Source organism: Apis florea, unplaced genomic scaffold (assembly GCF_048593485.1).
Source record: "Apis florea isolate Af1SG1 unplaced genomic scaffold, ASM4859348v1 contig_3793_pilon, whole genome shotgun sequence".
Classification (NCBI taxonomy): domain Eukaryota; kingdom Metazoa; phylum Arthropoda; class Insecta; order Hymenoptera; family Apidae; genus Apis; species Apis florea.
In genome coordinates, this window is record NW_028256856.1 from 1,062,675 (window position 1) to 1,077,458 (window position 14,784).

Here is a 14,784-nt window from a genome sequence, read left to right on the forward strand (position 1 = left end):
AGCGTCTGGATTGCTGAAAACTTGTGATCACGGGTAGAGTAGGAGCGAGGGTTTCGGTATCGGATTCGGTCACGTTTTGCTCGACACTTCGCTTGCTCGCATGTTCACCAGCTAGAATGACATCGATAGCGACGTGTATGCATCACCGTGTGAGGTCAGACTCTGGCACGTGACTGGAATGATGCGACACACGCAAAAGGCTGCACGAATCAACACTCATTAGCCTTATCTTTTTATCTCGTCGAGATTCTAGACGATAAACATAGAAAAATATTACAATATATATATATATATACACACGGATATGGATCGTTACACGAGTATAATGCATCTTACGATTGCCGTCTTACCTCGGATACAAATCGGGGCGGAGATAGAAAGTTGGATGAAAAATATTAACAAAAATAATCTCGTACAAGTATACACTTCAAGGGAACGATAAATCGACACGAGGAAGCATTAATCTGTTTACACTTTATCGAGACACGTTCTCTCGAGTGGTGTGCAACGTGTTTCCCCGATCTGTGTATTTTAATTGGGACTGAATTATTCACAAGTCTCAGCGTTACTCTGTAATGCCGGAAAAGTGATCGCGAACACGCTACGCGGAAAGGATATATTATAAGAACGTATAAAAATCGAGGCAGGAACCATGAAAACCGTTTGCCAGAGTTTGCAAGTTTTAACTCGAAATTTTCTTGATTTTCACGTCACATGGAAATACACGAGTCGGTTGATCAGTTATGATACAAGTTTATTGAATCACTGCTTTCTCGCAAATCAACAATGACAGTGGGCCCTTGAGTTGCTTTTTCTCCTTTTTGTTTTTTTTATCAATATTCTTTTTTCTTTTTTTTTTTTTTCTTTTTCTTTTTCTTTTTCTTTAAATATCGCGTCTGTCGTAAGGTACCAAAATTTCTTTCGCGCCCGTTTGGCTCGTTTTCAAGTTTTTTTTTTTTTTTTCTTTCTTTTTTTTTCTTTTTAATGCAGTTTTCGATAGGATGGTGATCATGATGACGATGATGATGATAATAATAATAATAGTAATAATAATAATAATAATAATAATAGTAATAATAATAATAATAATAATAATAATAATTAATGACAATAATTAATAATAGCGATAATAATAATGATAATATACAATAATAACGAGATGTGCTAAGTGTGTTGATAATAGTCAAGAGATAACAAGTAAAATATACAATATATGGTCGTTTCGTAGATTTCTCTTCTCGCGTGGCGTTCAAAATCATTTTTCGATTTTGAGAATGATACATACACCTAATCCCTACGCATTATTAGAAATGTTTTGCTGCCTTTGATTCATGATATGATATTCCGCGGCGTAAAATGATTAATGATTAACGCGCGATTTAAGAGGTTAGGTTCGTCTCTTATCCTCGTCTCTCTCGTCACGTAACATTTCTCCCTCTCATTTTCTCACTCACGCGCATTCTCTTTCGCACGCATTCTCTCTCTCTCTCTCTCTCTCTCTCAAATTCGTTTATCAAATTTTTTGTTCTCCGCGGTACTAATTAATCGATTCATATATATATATATATATATATATATATATATATATGTATATAGTTGCTCTATATATATATACAATACATGTTTTCGCGAGGGCGAGCCATCATCGCGCAACCAATAACGTTCAATTATTTATACGAACGATCTTCGTAACAAAAAAACACGTTCGATCCGTTCATAATTCATATAAATTTCATTTAATTCGTATCCCTAAGATACCCGCCACCCTGTCCTCCCTATTTTCCAATCCAGTAACTCTTTATAAACAAACTTGGACTAATTGTTTTCGAATGTATTCGTAACGGAAATACGAATTTGGTCGAGACGAGGCAACGAGGGTGGCTCGGGCATCGATGTATATATATATATATATATGTGTGTGTGTGTGTGTGTGTGTGTATATAAAGTAAATCTTTCGATTCGCGCCAAAAATTCGAAAAACGCGAGCGTTTCCTTTTTCTTTTCTTTCATTTTCTTCTCTATTTTCATCCTAGTTAATTTCTCGCCGCCAGTAGTAAGTAAGTATCTCGAGATGAGAGTGCTAGCGTGTTAGGTACAAAGAGGAAAATATATATGTGTATATATATATATATATATATTAATCGTAGCGTAGGATGAAAATATCGAGTCTTTTTTTCTTCTTTGGAAAAATAGCTCTTCGAAACGGTGTGTCGATCGCCCTGTCTCCTAGCTTCGAACAACGCGTCGAAGGGGGCGCGAGCCAAGAGGACTTTTTTCTTCTTTCTTTCTTTCTTTCTTTCTTTCCATTCCTCTCTTTTAGACTGTTCTCTCGTTCAATTGTGAGATATATATATATATCTATACAATGCTCTTTTCTTCTTCTCTCTCTTCTTTTTTTTTCTTTTTTATTTACAAATTCACCTAGATGTACAAGCTATATTGCCTGAGGCTAGAAAATTGCGATCGCTCGAGCGCAGGTAGTATATGATCCTCGAGATTTGTAAATCGACCCTCACGTAAATCACCATGAAAAATATCAACATACTCGGTTATTATACATTTATTACGTCGCATTAAAGACAATTTTAACTCTCTTCTTTTTTTTTTTCCATTTTTTTTTTTTTTTTTTTGTTTCGTTTCGTTTTGTTTTGTTTTATCAAAGAGGATCCCCAGAAGGGAACGACGCGCAAAAAAATGTATACAAACAATCTTTCTTTGTAAAAATTTCGTTTTGTCGAACGCGGTATATTCGACGAAACAACGATCTCTTAATCGATGAATTATGCATTAAAATCGCGAAATATCGCGCGACTCGGGACAATTACGAGTATATTAGTATTCATGTATATATTAACATGTGTTATACGCGTGCAACTTTTGAACCGTGGAAAGAGATTGGACTATCGAAAAATCTTTCTCCATTATCCAAGTTAATAAATTCTAACCGATGATTCTCAACCGATAAGACGAGACCAACGTTCTTCTCGTTTCTTTCTTCGTAGATATATATATATATATATATATTTTTTTGTAACCGACATTCCATTCTCCTTTCTCTTTCCTCCTCTCCTTTCCTCCTCTTCCAAACGACATAGCCTATAATAATAACAACCTAACGGTCGGTCGGTTGAACAACGTATTTCGTAGAAATATCCGTTGTCACGATACAAAGTTGATATATATATATATATATATATTTTTATTTTTATTTATTTATTTATTATTTTTTTTTTTTACCTTCATCATCGCACGATTCCGCGCGATCGAGTAATAAAATCGTTTTACGACGACGATCGACCAACACGCACTCGACTCGATCCAAAACGTGTATATAAAAATCAGAGGGAACGTGTCTTATTTACAACATTTGCGTGGAACGCAGGCAAGCCTTCCACGCGTAAAAATATGCTTCGCGCGCGAAGCGATTCACACACGATTACACGCAACTGCACACACGTTATATCGCGCAACATCCATACAGAATACGTGGACAAACACGTCGATAAACACACGGGTGTATCGCATCAGTGTTAACCGTTTACAACAACGCAATCGCATTCGCCCAAATTCTATCAAATTCGTAGAAATCGTAACAATTGTATATCATAGAAATCCTAAATCCTTTCGCATCTCTCTCTCTCTCTCTCTTCGCATCCTACGAATCTACTATCCTCGTCGAAAAGTCGTCGCCCTTCGACCAGGCGAAAAACCGTTTTGAAAAATATCCTCGACCCACCATTTTCGAGAGGGACAAAAAAATGGTTTCATTCGCTACTCTAGCTGCTCTCTCTCTCTCTCTATATATATATATAGAGAGAGATTTTGTTTTTGTATAAAAGTCGTCCCGCGCTCGAGCCGATCGCGCCGAGAAAGAACGGGAAAAGTGTAGAGAGATTCGTGTGTGCGCACCGTTTTGTTTTTTTTTTTTTTTTTTTTTTTTCTTAGGGCATGGGTCTTCTCGAGGCCCATCACCCCTTTACAAATATTATTATATCATTATTATTAAAATATTCGGTGTAAAAATATGTATGATACAGGCGCCAGGGTACCTAGGCGACTTTGATACCCCGTCTGAGAAACAAAACGAGCCTTTCCTCCCTCTCATCATCGATCCTAAAACTTCCTCGATCCTCCCGCGATCCAAGAAATCGAATCGAATCCACGGAGGTCCCTGCATATCCATCCAAACGTCCATCCTCTTCGTCATCGATGCGAAGCGAAGATTCTCGAGAGAGAGAGAAAAAAAAACGTTCTTCTCTCTTCGAATTCTCTCTCTCTCTCTCTCTCATCCAACCTTGCCACTCGTGGAGTTGGATCGCTCGAAAAAAGCCGTTTTCAACGGTTTTTTATTCGTGATTTTATCCCGAGGCCGCCCGATCGCGGCCTCCTTTCAATCGTTTTAAATCCTGTGATTCGGTGACGACTCGGGGCGTCGTGACGCGCCCGGGTCTCAGGTCACGTCCACCACGAGCCCGTGAACCCAATCGTCGGCTGGCTGCTACGTCAGCAGTTTGAAGAACATCAGGGCTAAGGATATGTTGATGAACAGCACCAGCATCACGAGCTGCTGCCTGAAGAACCAGTCCTGCAAATTTTTCGCTCGAGTTAGAAAACGAAACGAAGCGATTCCAATTTGTCGCTCGTTTTCCCGTCCAAGTTTCAACGGGGGAAAAGAGTCGATCGAGAATTATTTTCGAACGACATGTATAATCCGTTATTCGAGTAACGAGAAAGAAAAAAGTCTAATTTGCAAGTTGACGCGGCTGGGAAACTCCACTTTTTTAAAATTTTAATTTTTAATCGTTCGCGAAATATAAATATAAAAACTGAACACTACGTGACTCATCCTGGCTCGACAATTGATCTTTTGAATAAATAATGTTTCGGCGTAAATGGCGTATAACACGTATATGCAACATTGCGCAACCTTTTCCCAAACGAAAGTTTCCAAAGAAAATTCACAACAAAATTTACGTCGCACGATAATGTTATTCGAAACGCGAATGATGTAAAGCAATCGAGGATTTACTGCTCGGCTATGCAAATATGTAAGCAATAACAGTTTGATTTCATAACCGGTTAAAATATATTGCAACCGTGTAATGTTTATAATTAACAAACAACCTAATCTGAAAACGATTGGAACCAATGATTTATAGAACCGGAATAATATATATATATAGATATTATTTTACGATCAAAAGTATTGTCATCGCTGCATTTTATCGCTCAACTCGATATCGATCGATTGATTAGCAATAAAAAGAAAATACAGCAAAATATATCTCGTTCAAATATATCTATTTTGAAATCACGCATATATCAAGTATACTTGCCACGAATTGCACGAAAAAAAAAAAAATTTATTCTTATGGTGTTCGTTTTCTGTAAAATTCTGTAACATTTTTGTGTCATTTTTCCGATTCGTGGCGCGTCATTGTCTCTCGAGAAAATAAAAAAAATCGTTGACGATAACTTTAACCGTGAGACAATTTCAATTGAAAAGATGTCACGGAAGTGGGATACTCGAAACGATTAAACATTCATAATTGCGTATCAATAGCGCGACCTACTCTTGCAATCATCCGATAAGAAGCGTTTTTGCGTCGCTAATTCAAGCACGATGTTGTCTCCCCCACCCCTCCTCCTCTTTTTATTTCTTCCAAGGTTACGTGCACGTTACAATTTATACGCAACTGTCTACGGAAAGTCTACGCGATGCTCCACTTTCGAATCTTCTCCCATTTGCCAAATTTCGAGGGATTCGGATATGGAAAAATTTCGAAAAATCTCGAAGATTAATTTCGATCTGTATAAATTCGAGAAATAATTAAAGTAACGTGTATCGTTTAGATGTTATATGTGTATATAGAATGATAATATTAAATACACGTAATACGATTTAATATTTATACGATGCAATATGTATATCTAAGTGCATTTGCATTCAATAGTAATTTTATGCGTTGCATTAAGAAGAATGGATCGTTTGATTAACCCGTTGATTAACCCTCGAAAAAAGCGACGCAAATAGTCTACACCAGATCATTCATGATTCATAACAATATCGAATGTATATATATATATACACACACGCACACTCGATTTTTCACTTGCTCACTTACAAAAAAAAAAAAAAAGAAATTTATCTGTGTCGAGGACGACATCGAGAAATCGATAAGGAACATGTTGAAAAGTACAGAATTTGCTTTTTCGAAATCGAAAGTTTCATCTGTAAAATTGGATCGTATATTTTTTTTTTCATATTTTGAAAAAAGTACTCACTTTAACTTGAGGACTGACCAAGTACAACAGAGGATTGGCCCTGAGTCTTTCGCTCTCGTCGATCTGCCTGCGGATCTCCTCCCTCCTCATGCTGCTCAGGACACTGACTTCCTCCCTGGATAGCGGTGCCGTGGCCGTCAACTGGATAGGTTGAGCCACATCCGGCAGTGATTTCTTTCGTTGAAGGGAAACTGCCGCCGCGGGCATCGCCTGCACGAAGAAAAGAAACGGGGGGAAACAAAGAGAGAGAGGTGGCTCTCGAGAGAGTGAATCGATCGTGTCAAGCCTAGTCGTATTCGTATCGTGGTGGGGAAGGGAGAGGCCGATGAAAAGCCCTTTGTGAGAAAAAGAAAAATCTAAGAATAATAATAATAATAATTTCGTCAGGAATTCGGCAATCAAAATCTCATTTTCGATTCGGTGATATATGCGAACGATTCGTTTTGATATAGATTCGGTGTATAAAACTAGAGGGAGATGCATGCAACTACAATTCCTCGTTTTAATCTTCTACGTGCATCCTGTACAGAGAGGGTATCGTAAATTTGTTATCCGACACGATCGATCTGAAGTATCGCGCGATCAACGATGCTCGAACGTGTTATCCTATCGTCGAGAGGATGGAAAATTTGTCGCCAAGAGGCTGGACGATTTTATTCGTTTTCGCCGGTAATTGGTTAAGGTTAAGGTGTGGTCGGTGTGGAAACGATTTCAGAAGGCCGTTTCAGAAAATGGCTGCCCAATTTGTTTGGCGAGAGGGATCTTGGACGTTTACGTGTTCATTAGTTACAACGTTTCGTATAAGCGGAGAAAACGGGATGGCGAAGAGAAGGCAAGGGATCGTTGGACCAGTTCCAAAACGTGGAAAACGTTTTGCTCGTAATCGTTGTACGTAATAATGATGCAAAGGCCAGGAATTCTAATCTCCACGGTTCCCAACGCGACCTTCGACGCCAATTTTTATCCTGGTCCGACCGATAACAAAGCGAACATTATCGATCCAATTTTTTCTCTCTCTTTCTTTTTATCGATTAATCATAGCAACGTAGTTAATTTCGAAATATTTTTCGATTCCATCCGACGCAACAAATTCTTCTCTCTCGTCTCTTAATTTCAAGTTTTTCACATCGTTCTCATCGTCTTTAAACGTCGAAAATTAAATTTTCCACGAGTTTAAGTAGTAAAATTAGATCGATATCCATGGATGCTGTGGCGCTACGATACGATGATGTTCTTCGACACCGTTAATTAATCTCAATCGCAATAATTCGTTCTTCGTTTATCGTATCTTCGGTTACGGTTCATCGAAATTCCCCTCGAACAATACGATACGGTAAAGTGCACCGATAATGTAGCACCAATATCCGAGGAGAAAAGCCCCCCTTTCATTCCCCACCTCATATATACTCTCGCCATTCCCCTTTCCTATCTTTCGCTCGATATCGAGAGCTCGGCTCGTCGTACGATTCGTGGCAATCTTCGTGGATGGTCGTTTTTCTCCCTCTTTTTTTTTTTTTTTTTTTTACGATTCCCTGCTGAATATAATAAGAAAACAATCGACGCGTTTCAAAACGGAATTCAAATTCGATTCCTTTTTTTCTTCGATCCTCCTCCTCCTCCTCCTCCTCGTTTCCGTGACTTAATTTTGAATTATCGTTAAGCATATTTCTCAAAAGATTACATACAATGTCCAAACCCAATATATATATATATATTCGACTCCAAATCTGTTCTTTCCCCGATTTACAAACAGGAAAATAAATAAATCGGGGGAGGGGGGCTGGAGAAACTCGACACGAATTCTGAACAATTGCAGCCGGGAAGGAAGAGGAGCGTTCCACCTCGACGAATTTCAAGGCAGTAGAATTTTTCGATCCATACCTCCGCAGGAGGCGCGACGATCCATGACTCGGAGGCTCTCCTGGCCATGAGAGCCGGGCTGCACAACAGCGCCTCCTCCTCCTCGTCCGTGGTCTCCGACCAGAACATCTTCTCCCCTCCAAACTTCTCCAAAAAGACTTCTCCCCGACGAGGTTCACGGTCGAGGCTTCTCCGATCTTTTATATATACTTTCCAAATACTTCTCGCTTCCTACTTCCGCCTCCTCCTCCTCCTCCTCCTCCTCCTCCTATCTTATACTCCCGGATATTGGCCGACTCGAGGACGAGGCGAGAATGGAAAATTCGAAGACCTCCTGGTGAGGAAGCCAGGCCGTAGACTAAACGGCCCTGGCTCGGCCGACCGAAATAGAGAGACGCCCCACTATTTTCACTTTGAAATAGCATACGAAGCGTCGCGACGCTTCCCGGCGAGCGAATCGGCCAGAACCTTGTCGATCCGCCGCGGCTTGATTTATGACGCCCTGTCGTCGGATCAAGCTCGCTTTAATTTCGGATTTCGATCCTCCGCTCTTTTTCCACCCTCCCCCTCTATCGGATCGGTTATCGATCGAGTATTTTTAGAGAGGAGCCAGCCCCTCGAGCCGGATGTTGATCCGACGACGTAGGGAGGCCGCAAACAGCTGTTTGCTTTCGTTTCGCCACCATTGAACTTGGATTCTCGAGGGTCGTTTATTCTTCGACAACGTTTGCTTTCGATTTTTTTTTTTTTTTTTTTGGTGGATCGAAGAAAGGTGGATCGATCGATCGATCGATTTAGGAATTATTTTGCAATTTGACGAAACAAGTGAAGGAGCACGTCTTTCGCGAAGAAGAGCGGAAATATGGTTACGCAAATAAAATGGAGCTGAACGCGTATCTCTGATTCACGTAGCTGGCATCCGAATAAATTTCGTCGAGGCTTTCGTGAATCCTGCGCTTCTTTCCACGCCAAAATGGGCCTCGGCCCATCCAAATTGTGTTCTTTCTAATCTCCTTCCATCGTTTTATATTAATCGATGGCCTTCGATTTATCGAAATAATTCGAATCGTTGCTTGTTTTCTTCGATAAAATCGTCGATTCTTGCTCTATCTTTGCTTCGTCCACTGCGTTGTGAAGCTTTTGTACGAAAATCCATCCATGATTGGCAAGTTTGCGTTGCAAGTTTCTCGTCGCGTGACATTTATAAATATTTGACGGGGCTCGTTTCGCTCAGATAGAGTTATTTCGCTATTCGACTCGATCAAGCGGGCGTCGATAATTAAGAAATCATCCCCATTCTCTCTCAATCCATCCTCCATTTATTAAATGAAACGAGAGTCCCCCCTCCCTGATTTCTATAATAACCATCGAAAATCCGATCTACGAAAATATCGCCTGTTGTTTTCACGCCAATCCACGCGAATTGTCAAGCATCGTATATATTCGACGTATGCGTTTCTTGGCACGAGGCTGAACCCCAATTAAACGAGGATATTTCGTTGTGCAAAGTTTCATCGCAATGAAAATTCTTTAACTCTGCCGAATTCCTGAACGAGATTCCGCCCTCCCCTTCCTATTAGTCAACATGTGCGTCGTGAAACAGCTTTTGCAATCCCATTTTTTGAAAATGAATTGGATCTGGACAAAACTTGGAAACTCTCTCGAAAATATAAAAGCAACATAACGCAAGATAAGCAAGTTTAACGAAGAGTAAATGAATAAACGAATAAAAAGTAATAATAATCGTAATTTTGTTCGAGTAGCGGGGGGGGGTTAAAAAGTTTCAGACAACCGAATAAACGTTCTCTCTCCTAATAATCGACATGCTTTTTTAATCTGTCGGCCAATAACAGCTTTTACATCGTGTTACATAAATACATTCAATACATCGAACCAACCATTTGTAATATCGTTGTGTTGATTAACAAGGTTTCTCCCTCGGTATGCTCATGCTCGGGCTATAAACCGGCTAAATTTCCTCGAAATGCAACCTGGAAGTACATCGTTGTGTGCATCGGCTATTCTCGCTTATCGATCTGTTTTTCCTCTAAGGAACTCGACTACTACGTTGCCTCTTTTCCCTAATACAACACTACGAATCGTCTTTATATTAAAATACTCGTCAATTCTCTCGCTACGCGCGTCAATAGAAGAAATCCTTTCTCTCTACCGTGAGCATAAACAAAATTCGAGCACGTCCCTTTAAAATATACCTCGTCTTTCTCCTTCTTTTCTTTTCACACGCTTTGAAATTTTAAACAAATTCGATATAATAATAATCGATATAAAAGGAAGAGAATAATAATTTTCAATTCTCCGAATAATTTCTTCGATTTCTTTTCCTGCTAACTTTGTCAACGTTTCCGCGTCGCGTCTATCCAAGATTCTCTCGCGAGAAGACACGTTTCGGAAAGCTTGGCACTTGAACAAACCCGAGGTTAATTGTGTAGTCGACATTTCGCATATGAAAAATAAGCGTTTGCTTGAAAATCCAAGAGGAACTCGGAGAGATTCGATTCCATCACTGAGAGCCTCGTCTAAATTTCTACCTCCGTATCTAAGGATTCCAGGTTTCATTCGATCGATATCATCCTTTCCTTTCTTTCTTCCTTCTTCCGTCCATCCTCGTTTCGTTCGTTCTTTAGGCACGACCATTGTTGAGGTACAATTGCAACCACGTTGAATCGAAAAATTCCTCCATACTTCTCGGAGGAGAAGTACCTTTCCAAATAATTCTTGACTCGAGATAGATTTCTTTTCCAAGCCTCCAAGTGTAAAAAAAGCTTCTCTCTGATCGCTCTCGTAGAAAGGGTTAAAAATTTTTTTTTCGTAAAAATTCTTAATTACCACGAGCGTGTGTGTATGCAAGTACAGTATCTTTGAGCAACGTGTTTTTCAAGTTCAACGATTAGGCGCTATTGTGTATGTATATATATATATATGTCTCGTCGAGATGATCGAAAAATTGGTATACTTTGTTCCTTCGTGTCGATTCGAATAAATTCAACGTGGCCGCACCAAAAGCGTTCGTAATTGTATTGTGTAAAACCAGTGATCAAAATATATATATATATATATTTATATAAATATATAAATATATATATATTTATACCACGTAACGTTCGTTAAACGTTCAGTGTGTGTTTAGGGGTCGTACCTAACGCACGAAATTAATAATAATAATCTCCTTGTTCCAACTCGACGAGAGGGAATTAACAACGTTTCAAAGGTACGTCGAGAATATTAGATTCGTAATGGTAATTCATAATGCACGTTTGGTAACCGACATTTGTGCTTTTTCCTTCACCAAGATCAACCCCTTCGAGATGTGTGTGGACAAATAAAAGAAAAAAGGCAGGAGGGGGAGGGAGGGGAAAAAATCTCTTTGAAGGAAAATCTATAAAAAATCTTCCGTTTCGTTTCACGGGAAGGATTAAAGGATAATTGATAAAATATTTCTTCTCTGCGTTTCGTTGCAGCTTGCAAATCTCTCGAAAGGGTTGTCGTGTTTTGGTTCGTGTATATATTATCGTCACGATTATATAATTAAATATTAATCACCTTACGCCTACGTAATTTTCTTCGTATACTTATATCTACGAATTTTATATATATACATATATATATATATATATATATACATATATTCTATCTTAACTGGTACAATATATATATGTATATATCATAAATTTTAGAGAGAGTGACGCTACGTCATAGAGAAGCATGCGTTAGAAAAATAATGTATCTGAATCAAAAAATAGGAGAAAACAAGCGGCGTGGAGGTGGAGGGTAAAGAAGATTTTTCTATGTATATATATATAGTGTGTGTGTGTGTATGTGTGTGTTTGTGTGTGTATATATATATAAAGTCACGAAATAAACGAGTGGGTGAAGGGGGGTAGGCATTCGAGATACGGCACAATTAACAAGGAATATGAGAGAACGTATTAATCTCGTGATGATATTACAGGGTATTCGTTGTTGCTGTTAAGACAAAGGAGAGAGAGAGAGAGAGGAGAAAGAGGTTCGAAGCTTGTTAGAGAGGTGAAAAAAAGGAAAAAAGGAAAAGAGAGAGAGAAACAAATAGTGATAGTTAAGAGTGAAAGAATTGCAAAAAAACCGGTCCCCGCCTCCACACCGCGCGAACCTTACCTTTCTGATTCCTTGAATTGCTTAATTAATGGACGTAACATCGTATAGTAACACGTTACTTCGCTTATTTAATGGACGTAACACCGTGCTCGAAACGAGTCGAAATTCATTTCGTGTATATATATATATATATATGTATATATATAGACGCGTGCTCGTTTCTCGTCGATCGATCGTTTCGTGGAAAAATTATTTGCTGGTTGGGTCGATGAAAAAGAGATAAAGAACGAAAAGAGAGGGAGAGAAAAGAAGAAGAAGAAGAAGAAAAAGAGAAAGAAAAGGAAGAGGGAACGAAAATTAAACGGTTCACAAAGTGTTCTCCGAGCGTTATAGGTTGTTCAACAAGTTTGCCACTCGCTCGGAATACGAAAAACGCGTAATGGAATTAAAGCGAATACTTCTTCCTTTCCTGTTTCCTTCTTTTGGAAATTTTAACAGACGGATATAAATATCCGTTTCCACTCCACTCTGTATTATTTTATTTTCATTGTCATTCGATATTGCGTTTCTTTTTTTTTTTTTTTTTTTTTCTTTATCCACGAAGAATCTACGAAAACATCTCGATTCGCGAAGAATTTTATTTATTTTTTTTCCTTTCTTCTTTTGCGTTTCTCTCGACGGAAAATTATCCGATCGAAGGAATTCAACAACACCGGGAAAATTGAGCACAGAGATCGATCGAAAACTCTCTATTCGTTAAATATTCGTTCCATCCATTTCCACTATATTTCTATTGTGCTTCTCATAGAAAAATAATTCTGTCTCTCTGACGAAATGGCGGAAAGAACGCTTCGTTCGAGTCTATTTGAACCCTTTCAGCCTCGATAACCAGCCATCTTATTAAATAGAAGGAGGGAACCTATACTGTCTTTCGCTTCAAATATTTTCAATTGTTGTTCGAAATCGATATAAACGAGAGGGAAAAAAAAAAAAAAAGAAGAAAAAGATGGACAGCTCGATAAGATGAAGAGTTTTTGGGGCCGAAAGGGTCCGAAACGGTTAATATCGATCAATTATTATCCACTATAGTAGCTAGTAACAATCTACAACCAGGTACGAGGTTCTTCTCTTTTCCAATTCACGTGTCGAGAATTTCGAGGCGGCGAGGTTAGGGTAAGGTTAACGAACAGCGATCTTTATCTTTCTGAGAATGCGGAGAAATCGTGATGGTAAACAGAAGTCGGGTATCCCGAGGCAAACACCATTTTCAATTTGCGCATCTGAGAATCTTTACGAGGAATGACGCGTATGCTTATGACTCACTGCTTTGTTTACTCTCTGTTTCCCTTTTTCCAACGCGTTCCACGCGATCACCATGTGTTTCCTCTCGATCCTCTTTTAAGAGAGCGTTTCGTGCGAGGATTACTCCTCCTGGATCCTGTCCTCTTTTCGTTCGATACATGGTCGCTGTTACAACCTTACCCTAATTCCGCCTTCGTCGAGATTAAATGGTCGATCTGAAAATATTTTCTTTCTCCACGCATACCAAACAACGGTTCCGCTCTCTGTTAACACGAAATGAATGCAACCGTCCCCTAAACCGTGACCCTATAACCCACCACGCGCACCAAAAGGAAACGAATCGAAGAAAAATGAACCGTGTTATGTTAACCCTTTGCACCAATCCCCAACGTTCTTTACGTTACAAGAATTATTGGTATTCGCGAAAAAATATTGAAATGCAAGTGATTTCCGCGTGAAATCACTTCGAAAAGGAATAGGAAAATAGTATTTAGATTTTCGTTGGTTAACGGGAAAGGGTTGACGCACAATTATTCCCGTGCGCGAGTATCGTGACTTCGTGGTGTTCGATATAATCGATATTCGAGAGCTATCGTTCGGTTTCGCCTTTCAACGTCTCGAATCCGCCCGAATTTTCCAAACGATCCCGCTTTATTTATTATAATTCGACGGAGGATAACGTGACAATAAATGCGCTCCGTCGAGGGAAACAATATTTTAGCGGTGGCGCGCGGCCTTCGTCGCGAATGGACCCCAGATTCTTCAACGTTATCTCCGTGTCAACCACGTTTTAACGATTCGTACATTTTGGACAATTAGACCGTAATCACGCGCGAAAATTAGTCAGCACCTTTTGTTCTCGATCCCAGGCAGAGAATCCAGGGTCTAATCGCCGCTCCTGTTTAACAGCTCATCCAGTCACTCGAAACGCGTCGTTCGGTTGAATCGCAGTGTGTGTGTGTGTGTGTGTGTGTGTATGCGTGCGTGTGTGTACATATTTATTATAATACTTATACTCATAGGGTTGCGCGGCCCTTTGACGTTGCGGCGAAGGCGGGGACCATCCGGCCTGCGTCCTGGGATGGCATGCACAGAACACAGCACAAAATGCCACACAGTTACACAGACAAACAAATCGAACAGAGAAGAGAAGGTAGAGATAGAGAGAAAAGATCGGGGATGGGGGATGGCGTGTTTCGAATGGGGTTGACAGGGGGTGTAATCGATAATTAATAAAACGTGGCG

General features: G+C 39.5%; 2 protein-coding genes across 9 annotated transcripts in view; one reads left to right on the forward strand and one right to left on the reverse strand.

The window, feature by feature from the left end:
• Positions 1–14,784, forward strand: part of LOC100866861 (cytochrome b5) — a 58,780-nt gene that overhangs the window by 6,179 nt on the left and 37,817 nt on the right. The gene's annotated exons all lie outside the window — the stretch shown is intronic.
• Positions 734–14,784, reverse strand: part of LOC100866746 (junctophilin) — a 43,731-nt gene continuing 29,680 nt past the window's right edge. For 5 of the 7 annotated variants that reach the window (XM_086915562.1, XM_086915560.1, XM_031918884.2 and 2 more), the window contains 2 exons: positions 6,286–6,495; positions 734–4,585 (listed from right to left, as the gene is read on the reverse strand). In XM_086915562.1, coding sequence (XP_086771688.1) covers positions 4,499–4,585; positions 6,286–6,495 — 297 coding nt within the window. In that variant the 3' untranslated portion in view covers positions 734–4,498. Of the gene's footprint in view, positions 4,586–6,285; positions 6,496–8,166; positions 8,834–8,916; positions 10,137–14,784 lie in introns of those variants that run through there. The other 2 variants (XM_031918885.2, XM_086915563.1) reach the window with 2 other exon arrangements.